At 41.1% G+C, this 23773-nt stretch overlaps 1 protein-coding gene and 1 long non-coding RNA gene across 2 annotated transcripts; one reads left to right on the top strand and one right to left on the bottom strand.

Annotated features, from left to right (window-relative positions):
- Nucleotides 1-1436: 1436 nt before the first annotated feature.
- LOC121033142 (myosin regulatory light chain 12B) lies at nt 1437-20452 on the bottom strand. The gene is made up of 4 exons (XM_040479297.1): nt 20336-20452; nt 6422-6620; nt 3037-3198; nt 1437-1952 (listed from the first exon to the last, which is right to left on the bottom strand). Exons 2-4 carry the CDS (start codon nt 6603-6605, stop codon nt 1780-1782), a joined length of 519 nt encoding a protein of 172 aa, XP_040335231.1. The 5' UTR covers nt 6606-6620; nt 20336-20452; the 3' UTR covers nt 1437-1779.
- On the top strand, nt 13393-13926 carry LOC121033144 (uncharacterized). Its single transcript, XR_005791722.1, has 2 exons — nt 13393-13503; nt 13733-13926. It is a non-coding gene; the product is annotated as an uncharacterized LOC121033144 (long non-coding RNA).
- Nucleotides 20453-23773: the final 3321 nt, after the last annotated feature.

The raw sequence follows: 23773 nt of genomic DNA, 5'->3' as shown, positions 1-23773 counted from the left end.
AATATTGGTTTAATGACGATCAAGATTATCTCAGATTTTCCCCCTTTTCTTAAACATATAACGATTCTCCACCTGGTTTGATACCGCATGGTGACCTTAAGCTTGGACACGTGCCTTGGCTTTTCTCAACTTCAGCTCTCATAAAAAAAGCAGGAATAACATCTGCCCTATCTACCTCGTGTACTGTGAGGATCAGATGATAAATGTGAAAGCTCTCTTGAAGTGCAGAGCACTATACTAGACCATGACAGTGAAACTGCTCACTCATTTTAAAGAGGATGGAAAGGAAGCCCAGAAAAATTAAGTGGCGTCATTACATGGTATGTAAATGCATTGATTTCTAGCAGATAAAATACCGAAACAACACTTTTAAGAGAGGGAGAGGTGTTGAACAAAATTGGGAAAACCTAGTTTGGTTTTTTTTTAAGGTTTTTTTCTCTATTGTATTGCCTGGCTTTGAGGATTTTAAATGAACTCCATAGCAGCCTTGTCTGCTCTTCAGTCCTTGCCTATAGTCTATAATTTATATACCACATGAACTGCCTTCATAGTATTGCTTAAAATCTGTTTTTTAACTGGATACTTTCCTGAAATTCTGTTCAAATCAATTTCTGCAAGTTATTTTAAATTTCAATGACTACAAAATTATGTTAGAATGTAATGGACATGTCTTGACCTTTTAAGCATTTGGGGCTTTTTGCAGGACTATAAACTCTGGAGTTAGGCACCCAGGTTGGAATCCCACCTCTCACTTACCACAAGTGACTCTGATCAATCACTCAACTATGCAGAACTCAGTTCCCTCACCTGAAATACAGCACTAATAAAAATCTATCTCACAAGATTGTCGGGAAGTCAGTGAAAATCATCTGTGTGCAGTGCTTCACACATAGCAAATGTTCCTTCACTATTCATCAGAATCTTCTTTGGCTCTAAGATCCATAAACTGTTCAATGTTTCCTCAGATATATTCTATATTTATCATTCAATAAACATCTGCCTTACTAAAAAGCATTAAAAACACAAAGGTATGAGTTTTTACTGAATAATGATGTTAATTTGTACTTAAAAGCTCTGAAGGGGCACCTGGGTGGCTCAGTCAGTTGGGAGGCCGACTTCGGCTCACGTCATGATCTCGCAAACTTTGTGAGTTTGAGCCCCACGTCGGGCTCTGTGCTGACAGCTCAGAGACTGGAGCCCGATTCGGACTCTGTGTCTCCCTCTCTCTCTGATCCTCCCCCACTCACACTCTGTGTCTCTCTCTATCTCAAAAATAAATAGACATTAAAAAAAAAATTTTTTTTTTAAGTTCTGAAGAACATTGTCCCACATAACTGAAAAATCAGCTTTACCATGAAATTTGAAATCTGTGAACTTGAAAATCTGAAAAAAAAAAAAACAAAACAAAAAAACTGCCCCAACTACTTTCCATTATATTCCATTTGAGTCACCATAATCTTTATTTCAAAATAGTGTTTTATTATATAAAAATGTAAAAATCCAGCAAAACCAGAAATACCAGATATATTTTCCTGGGCTTTCACATTTGTTGATTTTTATTCGCAATCTCTTTTTCAGAACAATTTACAACCTCAACCCCATTTGCAGTCTGATTATACAAGTGCTAAATGGCAGAAAGGTCTAGAATAAATACATCAAAAAAAGAGGCAAAGCCGTGAAACTAAGTTGCATGCAACAGGTCTATGCGGGTGGGGGACAGTGTCTGGGAGATAAAACAGAGGAAGACAGAGCAATTGGAAGGTTTTAGCTGAAGTTCTTTCAATCATCTTTGTCTTTTGCTCCATGTTTAAGGATGCGCGTGAACTCGATGTAATTGAAATTCCCCTTTTTGTCGATAGGCGCTTCTCTGTATAGCTCGTCCACCTCCTCATCCGTAAACCGGTCTCCCATCGTTGTCAGCAGCTCTCTCAGGTAGTCTTCCTGGATGGTGCCTGGAAGGCAGTAGAAACGGGAGTCACGAACACTTCCTGGCACTGAATGGTTCATTTCTAAGCTAGGTCAGTGTTACAAAATATTTCAGAATATCCACGTTTATGTGAACAAAAGAAACTAGCGAACTAAGGCAATATGTAACTATATCATCTTTGAGAATTTTCATTTTAAAGGCTCAGTTTATAGGTTATAATGCTTACACAATTAATTTGAAGCAAGTGTTTTTCTCTAGAGGAGGAAAACAAAAACCCTCTGTATTTCAGAGATGTAAAGGAAAACAAAAAGGCAGTTGCCCAGAAAAATGGACAGGACCGGCCAAGACCAAATGTGCCAGAGGGGTAGTGCGGTTATGACAAGTCTGGAGATGAAAGCAGGAAGGAGGTTACAAGGTACATCTGAGGAAGTGTGTGGGTGGCTGAGGAGACGGTTAATGGAAAGGAAAGGGGAAAAGGAGAGGAGTAAGAAAATGTGAATAGCTAGGCTTTACGATTTAAAATGAGAGAGAAAAAAATATTTTAATTGTTCAAGTTAGTTCCCTATAATTTTTGGAGAGACCGGCAGTCTCTTGAAAAGTAGTTTTTATTGTCTAAGAAATACTATTCAACAGACAATTCTCCCTTTGGCTTTCAGGAAGCTCAGAACCAAATTCAAAGATTAACACCTCAAACCGGGAGCTTTATGACCCACATACCTGTGACCTATCCATTCTCAGTCATACTGTCCTACTATAAATGATAGTTGATTCATTTTTTTTTAAAGTTATATTTTATTCAAAAAAAAAGGGGGGGGGTGCGCCTGGGTGGCTCAGTCGGTTAAGTGTCCGACTTCAGCTCAGGTCATATTTTGTGGTTGGTGGGTTGAGCCCCATGTCGGGCTCTGTGCTAACAGTGCAGGGTCTACTTGGATGCTCTCTCTCCCTCTCTCTCTGCCCCTGTCTCAACCGCACTCTTTCTCTCTCTCAAAATCAATAAACTTAAATAAATAAATAAATAAACAAAGTTATATTTTACTTGGTTTTTTCATTTCCTAAGAAGTATTTCATATAGTCTGGAATGAGGGTGGGCATGAACAAAGAGCACTCACCAGTTGCTTCTTCATCAAAGCAAGCAAAAGCATTTCTGATGACATCTTCCGGATCTGTGCCGTTTAATTTCTCACCAAACATTGTAAGGAACATGGTGAAATTTATGGGCCCTGGAGCCTCATTCATCATGGCATCAAGGTATGCATCGGTTGGATTCTTCCCTGTAAGATTTTACATTTTAACATTAAAGGACAAAGAACTCATTTCAACACATAATTATTTGTTATTGTTACGCTCCCAACATATTTTTAAGTTACATCATCATCACATGAAACTATTTTTTTCAATTAACTTGCAATAAGGACATTTTAAAAAGACAAATTTTTGACAATGTAAAAAAATCTTTGATACATCATTATAAAAATATATTGTGGGCTTAGGTTGCATGTTTTTCATTCATTGATACTTTCTGCAACTTTTCCTTCACTATTTTTCATCAAAAACAAGCACCAGAGGGGCACCTGGGTGGCTCAGTTAGGCACTGGACTTCTGATTCCAACTCAGGTCAAGATCTTACAGTGGTAAGATTGAGCCCTGCATCAGGCTCTGCACTAGACGTGGCACCTGCTTGGGATTCTCTCTTTCTCCCTCTCCCTCTGCCCCTTTGTTGCTTACATGCTAGCACCCTTTCTAAAAACAAACAAACAAACAAACAAAAAAAGAAAAACAAGCACCTGAACCCATGAACCAGGCAATGCCACAGTTTTACATCTTGAATGTTGATAATGTTAAAGGTCCATCAGGGCATTTCAATGCCAGTTGTTTAAAAATTTGAAATAATTCATATTTCTTTTTTTAAATGTTTATTTTTGAAAGAGAGGCAGGGAGGACGGGGGACAGAGGATCTGAAGTGGGCTCAGCGCTGACAGCAGAGAGCCCGATGTGGGGCTTGAACTCATAAACTATGAGATCACGACCTGAACTGAAGTCAGATGCTTACCCGACTGAGCCACCAAGGCGTCTTGAAATATTCATATTTCCAATTGTGGCACAGTTGCCCATGAATTAGTATTTTCAAAAATTTTATTTATAAGTTGGTCATTTAAGCTAAAACTACTAGGTTGGCTTAGAATCCTGAGCTCATTTTCAACAATAGTATCTATTACTCAGTGGCCAGACATATATGCAAATGCTGTTTACTCATATGGCAGAACTAGTTTAGTATTGCTCATAATGGGAAATCTTAATCTCGGTTCCAACTAAGAATGCTTCTCCCCATGGAGGGAGATTCCCCTGACCCTTCCTTTGAAGTTAGGAGAAAGTCCCCTGGGAAGGGCCAGTCATGGTAGGAATAACAAAGGGCTCCTCTTTGTCCAGGCATTTGTGAGGCCCCCCCCATGGTATAGGAAAAGTAGCTGTGAAAGAAGGAAGCATCTAGAATTGTGGGTTTGAATCCCAGTTCTGCCACTAGCTTTGTTACTTGAGAAAAGGAGGCAGTTGTCTAGGGTTTATTTTTTTGATCTGTAAAATGGACTGGTTAAACTTGGTTTCTGAAAAGTCCCTCCCAACATTGTTTGTACTGATTCTCTATGAAAAGAATATCTTAAGTTAGATGTTCATATCTAAGGAGAATATTATACCCAACTAAGTGCTAACAATCAAATCTAGAACTGTGGTTCATACGTAGTTTTCATCCTGGGAGTTTGGGCGAAATATGAATGCCAAGTTGGCATCTGTCTTACTATAGATTACTTGTCTCACTCATTACACCTATTCAACATACCAATACAAAAATTAGCCCAAAATTAATTTTAAGATTCACTGAGTCAGTGAAAGGAGCTAAAAAGATCTACTTTTCTACCTTCAAGTTTAATTCAACTCTCTTGCCCCAATTTTTTGGGAAAAAGTCTAACCCAAAGGTGTCAAGAGAACATGGGTACAGGAAAGACACGGGGATTAAAAATGAATTGGTTTAGGGGCGCCTGGGTGGCGCAGTCGGTTGAGCGTCCGACTTCAGCCAAGTCACGATCTCGCGGCCCGTGAGTTCGAGCCCCGCGTCAGGCTCTGGGCTGATGGCTCAGAGCCTGGAGCCTGTTTCCGATTCTGTGTCTCCCTCTCTCTCTGCCCCTCCCCCGTTCATGCTCTGTCTCTCTCTGTCCCAAAAATAAATAAATGTTGAAAAAAAAAAATTAAAAAAAAAAAAAAATGAATTGGTTTAGGCTAAGCACCTATGAACCCATTCAAGGCACCCAATATAATTTGTTGATCTGAAAGATAAATTAATACGTATCTTTAAAGGCATGGGGCTCCCCAAAATGGAAGGCCCTAAAGTCAGCCTCTTACTCTACCATCCCTTACTCATCCAACAAAGATTAACTGAGCATCTATTATGAGAGGGCACAGGTTTGAGTGTTCAATCTTTGTAATACAACTAAGTCCTTCAATTTTCTTCTGTGGCCTTCTTCACTAGTGGCACGCCCAAAAAGCATACACTTAGCTATTTTGAGTGTGAAAAGCACTGGGATCCAAACTACCTCCAAGGCAACAACTTAGTTCAGTATCCTGATTCTACTCTCACTCTGACTAAAGAAAATGTTGCAAAATGTTAACTATTGGTGCATCTAGGTAAAGGGTGTATGCATGTTCATTACACTGTTCTTTCAACTTTTTGCAGGCTTAAAAATTTTCAAAATAGGGACTCCTGGCTAGCTCAGTCAAAAGAGCATTGCAACTTCATTTTTTTTTGAGCATGTACCTCTTGATCTTGGCATCATGAGTTCAAGCCCCACGTTGGGCATACAGATTACTTAAAAATAAAATCTTAAAAAGTATTTTTTTCAAAATAATATATCAGAAAAAAAAATAAAATAGAGGAACAAAATTATGTTGTGTTACTAAGAGGGAAAAAAATAACACCCCCATTTTTTGCCCTGTGGCCCCTGTTCTGGCTAACAGTCAAGCATAAGAAAACTCCAGAGTGCAGACAGAGCCTAACTGTAGGCTACCTGTGACCTGCACTCCCTTCCCTGCCCAGTCTATAGAGAACTCCTAGGTTTGCCATTTCCAACTGTAAAATCACTGCTGACTTGGGACAGAACATGGAAGACCTTCCCTCCCATCTTTCTTTCTAAGATCACAACAAACAACAAAATCATACAAGGAATAATAAATTAACACCCATAAAACCAAGTAAGGTGCCCAGACAACCAGAGGGCAGTTTATGTTTGCTTTAAATCTTGTTATTTTTACATTTTATTTTCTTCAATTATAAAAAAGTTATAAATAAAATCCTCTTATGACTGGCCAATCCCAACATGGCACTTCCCACCCAGACATCTCTCAATAAGCCTTCGAGGAATACTTACTCATGATGCAAAAAATAATTCAGAAAACACTGAATTATTATTTTGGGGAAGTGGGCATATTAAGGATATAAAAGTCTACCTAGAGAAGCAAGCATATCATGCAAATCTTCCTTGTCAATGAAACCATCTCTGTTCTGATCAATCATGTTGAAGGCCTCTTTGAATTCCTGAATCTGTGACTGGTCAAACATGGCAAACACGTTGGATGTTGCGCGCTGGGGACGCTTCTTGGTGGTCTTGGTCTTTGCCTTTTTGCTCGACATGGTGGCTATTTAATTCTAGAGTTAAAAAGAAGAAACAAAGCAAAGGAGAATGCATAAAACATAAAACAAAAAAGAACCTGTAACACCTAAAAGTTAGCAAGTAAAAATATCTTTTATTTTTTTTATTTTTTTTTCAACGTTTATTTTTTGGGACAGAGAGAGACAGACATGAATGGGGGAGGGGCAGAGAGAGAGGGAGACACAGAATCGGAAACAGGCTCCAGGCTCTGAGCCATCAGCCCAGAGCCCGACGCGGGGCTCGAACTCACGGACCGTGAGATCGTGCCCTGGCTGAAGTCGGATGCTTAACCGACTGAGCCACCCAAGCGCCCCTAAAAATATCTTTTAAAAAGAATATTTATTTAGAGGGAGAGTGACGGTGGGGGGGGGAGGGTGTGGGTGGGGAGGGGCAGGGAGAGAGCATGGGGGAGGGGGAAAGAGAGAGAGAGAGAGAGAGAGAGAGAGAGAGAGAGAGAGAGAGAGACTCCCAAGTAGGCTCTGTGCTGATGTAGGGTTTGACCCCACGAACCATGAAATCATGACCTGAGCAGAAATCAAGAGTCAGATACTTAACCAAATGAGCCACCGAGCACATCAGTGAGTAAAAATAGGTTACTGTAGAATTATTACTTCAATTGGGTAAGAATACATATACATTTAAGCTTTATTTCCAATGTGACAGTTAAATGGCTAGGAAAAAAGCAGTTTTGAAAATTTTAAGAAACAGAAATCATTATATAGGTTGTCCCCAAATTCCATGAAACCCATTTTTATTGAGTGGAAATTAGTTTAAAAATACATACCAATAGCCAGCATTTACTGAGTAGCTTACTATGTGCCAAGCACCGTTAAGAGGGTTTGGGGCTCTCCTAAAGAGAAATGCTCCAAAGCTGACATTTTACTTTTTACAAGGACTGTCCCATTGAATCCTCATAACAATCCTATACAATAGGCACTCTTCTTTTTACTCCATTTTACTACCAATATTGCATAAACTCTCTGAGTCTTGGTTTTTCAAAACAGTGTGGAAACCAGGGAAGCTCACTCGATCTTCAGTTTTACAGCAAAACACAGCCTCTAGTTCAGTGTGAGACTTAAATGAGAGGACATTTGTAGAGACTAGTATAGTCACTGTATGGTACATGTTCAAAGGCTCTCATCTTTAAAAAATTATCAAAAGCTACTCTTTTTTCATTACTTTTTAAAAGTCATCTCTATGCCCAACGTGAGGCTTGAACTCAGGACCCTAAGATCAAGAGTCACATGATCTACTGACTGAGCCAGCCAGGCATCCCAAAACCTACGACTCAATCTTGCATCCCTTCCTTTGACATTTCTCCTTTCCTTTGACAAAACTTTTAGAATACCAGTGTAATACTCAACTATTTTCATTTTCTCATCTTTTCAATCACTCCTCAATTCTCTGTAATATGGCTTTGGTGGCAGCCTCCAACACTCTATTGAAAGCCACCAATAATTTAAAGTCATTTTTTTTTTTAATGTTTGTTTATTTTTGACAGAGAGAGAGAGAGGCAGAGCATGAGTGGGGGAGGGGCAGAGAGAGAGACAGAGACACAGAATCTGAAGTAGGCTCCAGGCTCTGAGCTCTCAGCACAGAGCCCAATGCGGGGCTCGAGTTCATGACCTGAGCTGAAGTCGGACGTTTAGCTGACTGAGCCACCCAAGCACCCCATAAATGTCAAATAGAATAAACACATTTCATTCCATTTTTTATTTGCAGTTTCAAACAATGTAGATAAACGCAACACAAAAATACTATCAGCTTTGGGATTAGAAAGTCCTGAGTTCAAATCTCAGCTCCACCATTACTGGCTACATATTATCTTGGAAAACCCAGAGGCACCAGAGCCATTTTTCAATCCAATGTCTTATTCCATCTTCACAATTGCCCTATGAGATAGGTATTATTTAGGTTAAAATATAAAATCAATGGCCCTGTGTAGTAAACAATTTTGCTCAAAGAGAGTCTTGGCCTTTCCCTCTGCTCCTGGGAGGTAATCTCTAAGCCTGTGGAATGTCCTGCTGATATCAGGGTCTTGGGTCATATCAGACAGCCTAATAATGTAATTTATTGTGGGGGCTTTGGGTCATGTGTTATCAGTTTGACCACTCAAGGGGCTGGAGACTGAGGTCAGCCACAGAGCAGCTGACAGTATTTATGTGATAGAGCCCCAGTAAAAACTATGGATATCAGAGATCAACATCTTATTGCCAGGAGGGGTCAACACTGTCCAAGGAAGAGGACAACTGGGGGCTCTGCATTTGGAACCCTCCTGGACTATGCAACATACATCTCTTCCCTTGGCTGATTTCAATCTGAACCCTTTTACTGTAGGGGCGCCTGGGTGGCGCAGTCAGTTAAGCGTCCGACTTCCGCCAGGTCACGATCTCGCGGTCCGTGAGTTCGAGCCCCGCGTCGGGCTCTGGGCTGATGGCTCAGAGCCTGGAGCCTGTTTCCGATTCTGTGTCTCCCTCTCTCTCTGCCCCTCCCCCGTTCATGCTCTGTCTCTCTCTGTCCCAAAAATAAATCAACATTGAAAAAAAATTAAAAAAAAAATGAACCCTTTTACTGTAATAAACCATAACTAACAGTATAACAGCTTTTAATGAGTTCTGTGAATCCTAGCAAAGTTATCAAAACTAAGGGTTGTCTTGGGGACCCAAACTTGCAACCGGTGTCAGAAATGAGGGTGGTCTTGGGGACTATTCTCTAATTCTGTAGCCCCATAGTGTGAAAGCAGATGACTAGATGGGACAATGGCTGACCAAGGCAATTTTGGACCTGGGTCTCTAGGACTTTTAGTCTTAGACTTAATTTTTTTGGTACTGTTTTTAAGATTGTAATCTCTACACTCAATGTGGGGCTTGAATTCACAACCCTGAGATCAAGAGTTGCATGCTCGAGTCTTGGACTTTTAATCTACATTGTTTACTTTTCTTTTTTCAATTAAAAAAAATACACCAGTGGGTATTCTAAAGCTTGGCTTAGTGGTGCAGGTTGAAGTACATCAGCCTTAGAGTTTCTCATTCTAACATTCCAACTCCTTCCCTACCCCACATACTTGTCCTGAATAAATGTTAACTTTCTCTTCTGTCCTATAACTTAGCTTATTTCAGCTTAGTTATATTGAAGGTTAGAGACAGAATGTGGTCCACCAGCAAGGCACTTGACTATGCTTTAATTCTTCTTCCCATTCCAAAACTGTTGGATCAAAATTTTTTCATGCTAAAAATCCTAAGATTCTATTTCTTCAAGTCATAATATGTACATAAGACAGTAAATAGGAAGGCAAGAATTAGTTCTCTCAGTATCCACAAATTATGTTTGTAATAGTCACTGAGAAAAAACTCCCAAAGAGTAAATTTTTATTAAAAAAAAAAATTGGTTGTGTCATGCTAACCTTACAGCTACCCAAAATATTTAAGCATTTCTGAAGCTTATTTGGAGTTCAGGAAGCTGCTGCCAAGATGAGATTAAACACGCAAAATTTTTTTATTAGGGGAAATGCCTGTGACAGAGAATGGGGAAGTAACCAACAAGGCTGGAAAAGCCCTTAGATAGTGAGCCAAGTCTGACCCCTAGAGTGAAGGAAACAGGGAAGGAAAGCGAAAGACAAGAGCAATTCACTAAATGACCCTAATCAAAATATGTTACAGAGCAGATAATAGGCTCAATATAACACCACAGTTTCTTTTAAAAGTTTTTTTTTTTTTTTTTTTTTTCTTCCTGGGGTGCCTGGGTGGTTCAGTCAGTTAAGCATCCGACTTTGGCTAGGGTCATTATCTCACGGTTCGTGGGTTCAAGCCCCACATCACGCTCTGTGCTGACAGCTCGGAGCCTGGAGCCTGGAGCCTGGAGCCTGCTTTAGATTCTGTGTCTCCCTCTCTCTCTGCCTCTCCCTCAAAAATAAACATTAAAAAAAATTAAAAAAAAATTTTCATTACCTCATGTTAAAATAGTACACATTTTAAATAGTACACATTTATACACATATAAGGTACCTATAGACACTACACACATACACACATAAAATATGAGCTGATAATAAAATATCAGCTGAAGAGTGAAGCCAAGTTGTAGCAAAACAATCAATCTCAAAAGAACTCTACCCCCAAAAGAAAATACATTCCTCTTTCTCCTTTTCTTCTGAGATAAGTATCTTGGCTTTCTCTACTTTCTCACTTCCCACTCACTCTCAACCCACCACAATCTGGCTTTTCTCCCCTCTACTGCAACTGCTGTCAAACTGCCAAATCCAGTCTAACTCATTGGATCCCTCTGCTGTCTCTGACACCATTTTATCCCTCTTGGCCTTGGTGAACAGTAACAGTAGAAATGAACTGTCCAAAATGGAAAGAGAATGCAAGGTTCCCAACCTTGTATACCTTCCACTCCTGATGAAGTAACATGGGGCAAGCTGAGGGCAAAGTGCAGGCCAACAGCTCCCCCCTGCCCCCAACCCAGGTGGGACATGTATGATAATCCTTGGACACTCCAGGCTACCCAAAACAAGGAAAGGACAAAAAACCCAAAAATAAACAAACAAAAAACACTCAAATGGTTAAACTGATAAGAGTCCCCACTAGTTTACCAGAAAAAGGCAACCCCATCATAGCCTGAAGTCCAGGAACTCCCTGCGACTTAATGTTAATGCTTTGCTAGAGGGAAAAACAACCTTAGGTTGACAATAATAGCTAGGCCTCCGGTAAGTCTTTTTTTTTTTTTTTTTTAACGTTTATTTATTTTTGAGACAGAGAGAGACAGAGCACGAACGGGGGAGGGTCAGAGATAGGGAGACACAGAATCCGAAACAGGCTCCAGGCTTTGAGCTGTCAGCACAGAGCCCGACGCGGGGCTTGAACTCACGGACCGCGAGACCATGACCTGAGCCGAAGTCGGCCGCTTAACCGACTGAGCCACCCAGGCGCCCCTCCAGTAAGTTTTTAGTATGTGAAAGTCTCTTTGGAAACTCCCTCTACCCCAACTCCATAAACCCATAACCCCCCACACTTACAATGCACAGGCCCTGTCCCCATGCCTTAATAAAATCACCTTTTTGCACCAAAGACTTCAAGAATTTTTTCTTGTCCATTGGCTCCGAACCTCACAAACCCCACCCCAAAACCTCATCACTCTCAGGAGGGAAACTCCTAAATGTTATACTGGAGAGGTTCGTTTATGTTAAATACTTGGTTGACTTGGTGATACCAACTTACTCTTCTCTCAGTTCTATGATTGGTCCTCTTCCATTTTCTTGTTAGGCTCTTATCTTCTCCACTCACCTAGGTATTCATGTTTCCCAATATTCTAGCAGTCCATGGCTTATTAAAATTCTTTCCATTCTGCTTTCCTTGATCTCATCAACTCTCACTGGTCTGACAACATTCAATGGCTCCCAAATCTGTATCACCAGGCCTGACCTTTCCCTTGGCTACAGACTCCAACGTCCAACTGCTTGTGAAAGGCACTCATTTGGACATCCCACAGACACTCATAATCAATGTGTTAAAAAGTGAATTCATTATCTTCCCACTTCTAAATTGTCTTAGTTTTCTGTCATTTACCTACTCACCAAGCCAAAAATTTAGGAGTCATCCCCAACTCATCCCTCTTCCTGATGAATCAAGCCCTACCTCTTAAATATTTCTCAGATTTGCTCATCTTCCTCTTTCCTCTCCCACCACCCTAAACTGGGCCTTCATTATCTCTGTGTAGAATATTTCTATGTCGGGGTGCCTGGGTGGCTTAGTCAGTTAAGCGTCCGACTCTTGGTTTCAGCTCAGGTCATGATATTGGTTGCGTGAGTTCTAGCCCCATGTCGGGCTCTGCTGGTAGTGCGGAGCTTTCTTGGGATTCTCTCTCTGCCCCTCCCCAACTCATGCTGTCTCTGCCTCTGTCAAATAAATAAACTTAAAAATATATATATTTCTATGGCCAACGAACCTATCTTCTTGCTTCTTCATCCCTCTAAACTGCCCTTTAAATTCCAGCCAGTGGTGTCTAACACATGAATATGAATATGACCTTATCTTTCCCTTAAAAATCTTTGGCTGTCCACTGCATACAGTACAGAATACAAGTTCTTAAGCATGGTACACAAGGTCCTCCTTTCCATACTCTAGAATGACCTTTCCAGCCTTATCTCTAGCCATTCTCTGCTTTGTACTTTTCCTTCAGTAACACCAAACTGCTTGTATGTGTCCACGGCACCACACAGTTTGTTACCTTATATATTTTTGTTCTTGCTACTTTTCCAGCCCCAAATGCTTTAAGACCAAGGAGAAAATTAAAGGTCTACTCAACTTATGGCTCCATTCCATTTATTGAGTGACTCATATGGTAGGCACATTATGTGCATTAAACTTAACACGCCTGCTTCACAAATGTAGAAACTGAAGATCAAAGCAATTAAATAACTTTCCCAAGGTCACCTAGTGGCAGACCTGGGAGCCAAGCCCCATTTATTGAAGGCTATTTCTAACTTTGTATTTTTCACTTTGTACTAAATATTCTTTTAGATATTTTTAATTTACCACAATTTTTTTAAGTTTAGTTATTTATTTGAGAGAGGGAGAGAGAGAACCCCAAGCAGGCTCCATGCTCAGCCTGACACAGAACCTGATTTCACCATAGCGAGATCACCAGCTGGGCAGATATCAAGAGTCAGATGCCTAAGTGACTGAGACACCCAGGTGCCCCTTGAACTTACCACAAAATATAAAAAACTTTCAGTATGACCAATGCAATCTAACACTGATTTCTGAGCAGTGACTTTCTCTGAATTCAAATCCTTGAGTTTTCCAATAAATTCAGACGATACTGGAGAAACCAATGTACAGGACAGAATTGCACAGTGAAACGGGAACTGCAATGTAGGTTTAAATTTTTTTTTTTCAACGTTTATTTATTTTTGGGACAGAGAGAGACAGAGCATGAACGGGGGAGGGGCAGAGAGAGGGAGACACAGAATCGGAAACAGGCTCCAGGCTCCGAGCCATCAGCCCAGAGCCTGACGCGGGGCTCGAACTCACGGACCGTGAGATCGTGACCTGGCCGAAGTCGGACGCCCAACCGACTGCGCCACCCAGGCGCCCCTGCAATGTAGGTTTAAACAAGTGACAATATTTCCTGTCAGTTATGGTCTTGGTTTGACATCATAGGTAAGGCTTGAAACCTTTATCTAGGACTGTCAAGTTAATGTTCAACTTATAAATGTTAAGCAGGAAACAACAACCAAACTCCACTCTTAAACTGTAATTACAAAAAAAAAAAAAAGCAAAAAAAAACCCCTCATATAAACCAGCATGTAATTTAATGAAGAACCATCAACAGCAGTAAATACTTCTCACTTCCTCTTTAAATATGTCATTATTTTTGTAAATTTCTCATATAGAGTGAACTAAAGGTGTATGTAGTGTTCACAGAACTTCTAAGGGTTGGGATCCAGGAACACTGGTATATGTGGCTGTGGTGTCAACATATTTAGATAATGATCTAAATGTCTGCAAAATCACCTGCGATACTGTTGTGTAAATCAAAACCTGGGCATGATAATCACTACTAATAAGCAGAAATTGCTTGTGAACTTTATCCAGCCTATATGACTTTATTGGCTTTTATGAAGCATATTCTGTCAGCTACCTAGGACTTCCTTGACATTCCTTTAAGGGTTCCTTCTTTATACCTTAAGTCAGCTAGGGGCTGTCGCCATATGACAAATAAATCTGTCTCTCACAACAGTTAACCTTCTGGTTTCAATATTGGCTGCACATTAGAATCACCCTGGAAGTTTAAAAAGAACTGATGCCTAAGTCCTAGTCTGGTCTAACTGAAACTGAATGGTGATGGGTGGTGCCCAGGAATTTGTAATTTAAAAAAATGCATCAGGTGAGTCCATTTAGGAGGGTTGAGCACCAATGAGTTAACCATTTACAAGGCACTGGTTATTTACGCATCGAGTTTCTTTTAGTTCTTTTAAAACTTAGTCATGTTTTAATGGAGATGCTAGAGAGCTGGACACTAATTCTAGTTCTGTCATTCACAAGTTAGTTACATGACCTTTGGTCATTTTAGCTTTCCTGGGCCTCACTTTCCTCATCTATAAAATAAAATAAGTAGATCAGAAGTCACAAACTGGCAGCTGCCAAACTATATGCAGTCCACAGGGAGGTTCACTTACTTCTCCCAGGGATTACCTTTTTAAATGCCTTCTTCAGTAACTGAGTTAGCTTGCCAACATTGTAAAAAGCTTAAGTTTACTTTAATAAAAACAACTTTCAGATGTCTTGAAAAACTGTATGATAAAGAATCAATTGACCGGCATTCGTAAGTTCCTGTAGATAATGAGTATTCAGTGAGGAATCCCCACTACTCCCTACATCTTCCTGTCACAGTTGGTATTTGTTTATGTGATGGCCTGGCCTCTGAGAGCATCTGAACTTGTTCCTTGGCTACGGTGGTAGCCAAACTTCAAGATGGGCCTCCACATTTCTCATGCCCTTGCGCAGTCCCCACCAACAGTGGAAAGGGTTGACCTGTGAAAAGAGGTAAAATAATTTTCCTTCCACCCTTTTGAGTTCTTGGCTGCCACTTCTGTAATTACATATTCACAAGAAAACTGTTTACTAACATGTGTAACAGCAGAGATTCCCAGGGAAAAGCCAACTCAGAAAGGTAGCTTAGAACTCAGTCTAAAAAAATTTTTTTTAAAAATGAAAATAGCTTAAATATCATCTTCAACTGAAGACAAAGACAGGTGTGTGTGAGGGGAAGAGGCTAGTGACGGAAGGTTACCAGGAAAAGCAAGCAAACAGGGTAAGGCTTGTTAGGTAGATTTAATCAGGGCTTTCTCTGCTGATAAGAGGCTAACGTTGTCTCCTGAGAATAACCTTTGTCCTTCCTGGTAGACAGGGGAGGAAGGACACCTATGCAAATTTATGCCCTGCTTTTAGGTAAATAGGAGGACAGAGAGCTTTTCTTGTGTCTGGTTCTTCAGCTGCCAATACCAACTTACCAGCCATATGAGTCAGCCATCTTGGAGACTGGTCTTCCTTCAGATGACTGCAAACCTGGCTGACATCTGGATTACAACCTTATGAGACTCAGAACCACTAGCTCAGCTGCCTTGGAATACCAGATCCTCAGAAACTATTGCTTTTTTAAGGTGCTGAGTTTGAGATAATTTGTTATATAGTACTAGAAAACTAAAAAAAGCCACTGGGTTTCCTTGACCTCTTTAATATTAAAATAGGACAATGCCTTTATTTCAGAATTATGGCCATAGTCAAGTTTACATTGGATACGGAACTTTCTATTCCTGGTTAGAAAATTTTAATTCCTTCTATTCAATTTCTCCAAGTTCTGTGGGTTCCTTTTTTTTTTTTTTTTTTTAAAGGAATCTCTATACCCAACACGGGGCTCGAACCTACAACCCTGAGATCAAGAGTCACATGCTCTACCAAGCCAACCAGGCACTCCTAACTTTTGGCATTTAAAAAATATTTCTCTAGTAATTTAACCATTCCATCTAGATTTTTAAATGTTAGCTCACAATTACTCATAATACTATTTACTTTAAGTTTATTAAAAAAAATTTTTTTTAATGTTTATTTACTTTTGGGAGACAGAGACAGAGACAGAACATGAGCACGGGAGGGGCAGACAGAGGGAGATACAGAACTGGAAGCAGGCTTCAGGCTCCTCACTGTCAACAGAGCCTGATGTGGGGCTTGAACTCATGAACTGTGAGATCATGACCTAAGCTGAAGTTGGAGGCCCAACCGACTGAGCCACCCAGGCACCCTGGAAGTTTCTTTATTTTTAAGTAATCGCTATCCCCAACGTGGGGCTTGAGCTCATGACCCCCTGAGATCAAGAGTTGCATGCTCTGACTGGGCCAGCCAGGCACCCCTTCTATGGGTTCCTCTTTTAACTTCAATAGAATCACCACTTCCTCAACATTCCCATCAACACTATCCTGTTCTTCTGATTCCTATGCTGTTTTGCTAGTTCTTGTTTCCTAATTGGAGTTTCCTGAAAAGCTCTATCTTTGAACTATTGTGCTTTTCTCAGGTACTGGTCAAAAAACCAAAATGAGGTAATTGGGGGAACACCTGGGCGGCTCAGTGGGTTAAGCATCTGACCCCTGATCTCAGTTCAGGTCTTGATCTCAAGGTTGTTTGGGCTCCCGGCTGGGCATGAAGCCTACTTTACAAAAAGAAAAAAAAAAAAGAGGTAACTGGGGAGGAAGGAGAAGATGGTTTTGTGAGCAAAAGGATGATGAAGAGTTCAAGTTTTAGCCAAGCTACAGGAGAATGGTAGTGGAGACGCTTAGGGTCAGGATACTTAGGGGATCTCCTTTTAGCCAGACCAATTTGTAAGCAGAGGCAGGTGAGACCTGACAGTAAATGCAGAAGACCAGAGAGCAGTTCTGCTAAAAGCTAAAGTCATTTCCAATTCAATTCTCATGCTCACCAAGGTCTAACAAAATCTTTAGAAATTTCTCATGGATTCCCATGGTCATTATTGTAGTCAAGACTAATGTTGGTGCTAATTAGGAGGATCAAATGACTGGATACATGAGCAACGGTCTGAAAACAGTAATCATAAGGGGGAATTTAGTATATAATCAAGCTAGAATAGTCCACAAAATTAAGCTTATATACTTAATGACATGTCATTGTTTTTATGCTACATATTTAGGCAAATATGTAATCAGTTCTATAAATTATTATATGTATTTTTTTAAAGAGCCAAACACAATTTTTACAGCTTTCCTCTTAGTACCAGCTAAACTTTCCCCATAGCATACATATTTTAGTATTTACCACATATGTTATAATGCTGTCATTTTTTAATTATGGGTTTTATGATCACCCCAGTTGGCAGTAAACATTCCATCCCCTGAACACCCATATCATTTTGTTTTATTGCAGTGAAATGTATGTATGGTGAAATGCACAGATCTTAAAAATTAGTTTTTGTAAATGTGAACATTTATCTAAACACCATCCCAATCAAGTTATAAATGTTAACATCACTCCAGAAAGTTCCTTCCAAGTCAATGACTTCTCCCAGAGGCAACCATTGCTCAGATTTCTATAAACCAGAAATTTATTAATTTAACCATAAATTTGTTCTGTCTTTGAAATTCTTATAAATGGAATTATACAGTGTATATTCTATATGCCTCACTTCTTTCACTCAATACATTTTTGAGATTCATCTATCTTGTTGCATTTATCTGTGATTTATTCTTTTATTACTGCCCAGTAATATTTTCTTGCCATGCCATTCACCTATACATTTTTATGGCGTTTAGCCTTTTTTACCTTGGATTGTGTGGTATAGTAGACTGCCTTACACTTGGCATGTGCTCCATAAATATTTGTAAAGCAAATACATACATATGCTTCCTTCCTATCACAAACAGAATTACATATACATATATTCATTATAAAGTAGATCCTGGATCTTACTCCTAAAATAAATCTTTTCTCTATGATTTACCCATGGTTCAGCATAAACTCCACTGGACTTTTCCTCAAGAGATCCTCAACAAAACTTACCAGTTACCTGCTGTTCCACGCCTGGAAGAAACAATGCTAATAACAGACAATAATTGAGTGCTAAGTATGTGCTAGGCACTGGTGTAAGCATTTCACATGTATTAACATATTTAATCCTTACAACTTATGATATAAGCGCTATTATCTCCATTTCTCAGAAGAGAGAATTAGGGCAAAGAGAATAAACAATTTGTGCCTGCAGCCACACAGCTAGAAAATGGTAGAGTTTATTTTAAATTTTATGTATTTTGAGAGAGAGAGAGAGACAGAGAGACAGAGAGAGTGCAAGTGGGGGAGAGGCAGTGAGAGTAAGAGAGTGAGAGACAGAGAGAGAGAGAGAGAGAGAGAGAGAGAGAGAGAGTCCCAAGCAGGCTCCAAGCTATCAGCGCAGAGCCTGACATCAAGGCTCGAACTAAGGAACTGTGAGATCATGACGTGAGTCAAAATCAAGAGTCAGATGCCTGATTGAGCCACCCAAGCACCTGGAAAATGGTAGCGTTTAAATTCAGGATCTGTACTCAGGAAGTCTAGCTCCAGAGCTGTACCACTAGCCCGTTTCTCCTATATATTAGACAGCTCAAATTCTCTATCATGAAAACATGGGTAGCTAGCTGGGGGTAACAAGCAATGCCACCACACAGCAAAGATGCAGAATAAGGAAGATCCCAACGCTGCTGGCAATGAAAACCATCCCTAGGTACTTGGCGTCTTTGAATCCTAGAAGAGAGGGACAATCAGCCCCATTTATGGGCTCTAAGTCCTCTTATCTTTCCTAATCCCACAACCCTCACCTGGGGATCTGTCCTTCAGAAGTTTCAGTCTATCCTGTCGAAACTCAGTCTCATTAAAGCATAAACAAACATCAAGCCATCCAATATAGAAGCTGTTTCATTCAACAGTGCCTGAACAAACAAAAAGCTGTGCACTTAGTTATGAGGCCCAGTGGGGTCCACCTAATGCTTACAAAGAAAATGAGAGGCACACGTGAGTCCTTCAAGTGACCTTGGGCAAATTATCTTGCTTCTCTGGGTTTCAATGTCCTCAATTATAAAATGAAAGATATCTATAAGACAAGTCATCTATTTCACAAGATAGTCTTTAAGGTTCTTTTGAATTCTAAAATGCTATGATTCTTCTCTTACAAAAAGACCATTTCAAATCCATCTTAAACAAAGGCTGCCAAACTAATTTTCTAAGCACCTCTTTCTTCATATTACTCCCTTAGTAATGAATCCAAAATGACTGCCTAATGCCTCTTACATAATCTGTTATTTCTGGCCAAGTTTTCAAGACATCCATAAAAACGTCTCACTTACCTACCTATCTACCCTTATACCCACCTATTACTCATTATAGTTCTTGTTCCATTCAGGCTGGTCTCCCCACTGTCTCCTTTTCACCCAACACAATTCCCACCTTTTGAGATTTTCCTCTTGTTACCTCCTACCACAGATCCTGCCAGAAACACTTCAGTTCTACCTCCTAGGGCTGAATTTAAGGTCTTCAAGGAGGTTACGATTTTTTTCTTCAGGAAATCTTTCTTGACTTGTGATTTGTCCTTTTCTTCCATCAACACGCATGACCTGAATCTTTACAAGATGCAAGACACAGTGAGAGTTACAACTCCTATGGGCATCGTTCCATTTTAGCCTGTACCAACCATGCACTCCGGTACAGGTTCTCTTAACAGTTTCCGTGGACACTTCACCTAATGCAAAGAAGCACGCACCACTAGACTCCTGCACCCACCAAAGCATCCAGCCCTGTGTGCGGCACAGAGCAGGTGCTGGCAGCGGGGCCGCGGGGAGGTCGGAGGCACCAGGTGTGTGAAGTCACCCGGGTGACGCAGGGCCGGTCTACGCGCTGCCCGGTACCCAGCCACCTCTTCCAGCAGGGCGTCTCCCTAGCCCGGCTTCATCCGCCCTGGCGCTGCCCGGCCTCTCAACGTTCAGGCCCAGGCCCGGCCGCTGCCAGGGCCTCTTCATCAACCCTCTTCGCCCAGCCCAACAGGTTCCGAAGCCCCCGGTCCCCGGCGTCCGGGTCTATTGGGGCGGGGTCCCGGCGGCGGGCGCGAGCCTGGAAGGGAGGGGGCGAGGGGGGAGGCCCGAGGGATGTCGCGCGCCGGGGCGAGCGCCACTCACCGCCGCCAGACACCAGAGCCCGGTCTGCCCTGCGCGAGACGACGAGCGACGGCGACGATCGCTGGGCTGCGGTGCTACAGTGGCGGCGCCCGGCACTTCCTGCCTCGAGAAGTGGACCGGAAAGCGCACCGGAAGGCGCGGCGAGATCCAACTCGGGACGGGGGGATGCAAGAGGGGTTCTCGCTCAGGACCGAGCGAAGCCCGCTGTGTCGGCCGAGGAGCGAGGCTGCGGCCGAAGAACACAGCCTGGGCTTTAGTTGTCTTCTGTGGCCTGTTGCATCGGCTGCTGCCTCCCCTCCTGCGTGCGGCTGTAGCCCCGCGGCCCGCCCTCCTCCCCCGCCTTATGCGGCGGGTTCCCGCGGCCCTTCCGCATTCCCGGGCTGCAGGGCGCCGGGCCGGGTTTGGAATTTGACCCGGTGGGGTGGGGCGGGGCGCGGTTCCCCAGGATTTGGGGGGGTCCCGGGTGCCGAAGGCCTCCCACCCTGGGCTCCCACAGTTGGCACATGAAAATACAGCTCGCGTAGTCCCATATGAACTTGAAGTAAAATAACTAATTAGGGTGCGTCCCGCGTAATACTGCGGAAGGTAAGAGGGCGGCGGCGGGGCGGACTCCTGCCTGCTGGAAAACCCTTTCTTTTTCAACGGAGCTCCAGCCAGAGTTCTATCATTTAGCCTTCAAATTATAAGCTTTATGGCCCTACAGACCACGGCTAGCCTATAACTGTTTCATTCTCCTTACAACCACAAGAAAGTTTTGCTCAAAATGTTTTTTGCTTTCCTTGGGTCAACAGATGAGAGGATTACGCGCACACACATTTATAAAATGCTCTTCGTCAAAACAGGAAACCACGAAGCTACATTACACAAGTTTGTGCCTATAACCTTCACTTCCCTCATTCTAATATAGATGAATGCCACTATTTCTGGGTAATGGAGGATAATCCAATAGCAAACCTTTTTTGAGCACTTGTTACTGCCTGAAAGTGTGCCAGATGCTGGGGTGAGGAATAATAGTCTTTTATATTCTAGAAATCTTTGATCAGAAATTCCTAGATATTAGGAACCATGTGTTCAGCACTCTATAGCAGTTCTTAAACAGCAGCATGTGTAAGCAAAACCTGGAGGGCTTAGTAAAAGATTCTTGAGCCCCAACCCCAGATACTCAGATTCAATAGGTCAAAGGCGAGGCAATAATTTGCATTTCTAGTAAATACAAATTTACTAGATGCCGGGGGGGGGGGAGGGAGCGCTTGCTGATGCTGTGGTCTTAATCTGAGTAACATTGCCCAAGGTCGAGATAATTAGGGAATGCATTTTCTCAGAATTTGAAAAGCAATTTCCGAAATGTCACACCTGATTCTAAAATAATGACTCTTTCCCTTGGCTGCAATCTGCTCTTTGGTCCAATAGTATAATTTTTTAACACTCAAAATCAAGAGTTTGGCTTCTTTAGGTCTTTGTCATAGAGCCCTTCAAGTATGGTCTACTACCATCCCATAAGCCCTCATCTTTGCCAGCTTAGTTAAGATCATCGCTGAGGGACTCTGACTGCACTTTGACTTTGATCTCCATATTTGTTTATAGAACTGCTTTCCAATACAATAGTCACCAACCACATGTGGCTATTCAAATTTAAATTAAAAACTCAGTTCCTCAGTTATATTAGACATGTTTCAAGTGCTCAATAGCCGTATGTGGCTAATGTCCTTATTGGAAAGCAGAGACCATTTCTATCATCACAGAAAGTTGTACTGAAAAGCTCTGTTCGTAAAATAATTCTAGGGTATATTGTTCTTTAGATTCAAAAGAAAAACAATATTTATTAACGAAAAGCCAATTATCTAGGTATCTAGCTCTTGGGTTATGGCTAATTAAGGCATATCCTTTTCAAAGATAACTGTGGTCATTAAAAAGAATGGTTACAAATAAAGGTGGCTATGCCAAAACATGAAAAATAACTTAAGCTATGTTAAACTAAAAACAAGGTGTATGTTCATTACAACTATAAAATGTATGTGGATAATAAGACATTATGGCACTACTTGAGTAGGGAGATAGACATCTAGTATAAAGGATACAGGGACTTAAAAAATTTAAAAAAAAAAAAGAAGTGGGGTGGCTGGGTGGCTCAGTCAGTTAAGTGTCTAACTTCGGCTCAAGTCATGATCTCTCAGTTTGTGGGTTTTAGCCCTGCATCAGGCTCTGTACTGACAGCTCAGAGCCTGGAACCTGCTACAGATTTGGTGTCTCCCTCTCTCTCTGCCCCTCCACCATTCTCACTCTCTCTCAAAAATAAACAAACATTAAAAAAAAAAAACATACAGGGACTTGGAAGTTCAAGAGCAGGTAGAAATGAGAGAAGCAGCATTAGGGAAACTGGGCATTTCTTCCATGTGGGATTAGTTCCAGCAATACTTTCAAGAATAATAAACCAGGTTTCAGGGAAATTGAGAAATTGTACACTAAAGGAGGACCTAGAAAGACACAAACAAGTCTAATTGTTGGATCTACTCAGGAAATCTAAAAAACTACTTGAACATCTAGTTGGTCCCAGGAAACTGATAGACTTAATGTATATTCTTAGTAAATCCTTATTACCACCTTTTAATATAATAAAATTCTAGTTTGAACTAATTTACTATCAAACAGCTATGGATCTTTCTCCTAACCTCAGCCTTTTACTTAATCTCCAACTGCCATTAACTCCTATCGCCTATCCTTTCCTCTTTACAGAGGTAGAAGTATCCATTTTTATTTCTCTAAGGATAATCCTACAATGTGTGATCTAGGTTCTAGCCCTGCCTATCTCTTGGACATAATTCATTTTGTTTCACTGATTATTTCTTCCAGTTTGTCTTTTTCCTCTGTCTACAAACAGGCTTGAATCTCTAAAGATGAGCCCTTTGATCCTGAACTTCCCTTCAAGCTTCTCTTCATTGCCAAGCTTCAGACCCCCACTGGTAAACAGAACAAGAGTAACTTTTGAATACCTACTGTGTGCCAGACCATTTAGCCTTAGTGTTTCTAATTTTCACAACAGGCTCTAAGGGTATCATTCCTTTTATAGGTGATGAAACTGACACAAGTGACCTGCCCAAGTCTACAAAGTGTGACTCTAAACCCCATACTACTCTTAGTCACAAAAAGTGCTGCATTATGTATTAATAGATTATGTTCATATTATGAACCAGTAGCATTACTTCCATTTTACAAATGAATAGAGGTTGAGGGAATCTAATTGACCTAAGGTTATGAAACAATGTAGCAAAAATGGGATTAAAATGTAGATTAGCCTGACCCCTAAACCTAGGCAGTCTGCTGTTTCATGCTGCACTATGGATTCTGCATTCGGAACCCTAACAAATCTAGCAAAGGTGACCAATGACTTGATCTAGTGGCCTCCTTTAAACTTTCCTATTTTTAACTTTTCTGTGTCTT

Source organism: Herpailurus yagouaroundi, unplaced genomic scaffold (genome assembly GCF_014898765.1).
Source record: "Herpailurus yagouaroundi ecotype Mexico unplaced genomic scaffold, PumYag 142, whole genome shotgun sequence".
Classification (NCBI taxonomy): Eukaryota; Metazoa; Chordata; class Mammalia; order Carnivora; family Felidae; genus Herpailurus; species Herpailurus yagouaroundi.
The sequence above is the reverse complement of the archived record's forward strand: the minus strand, read 5'-3'. Positions and strand labels throughout refer to the sequence as shown.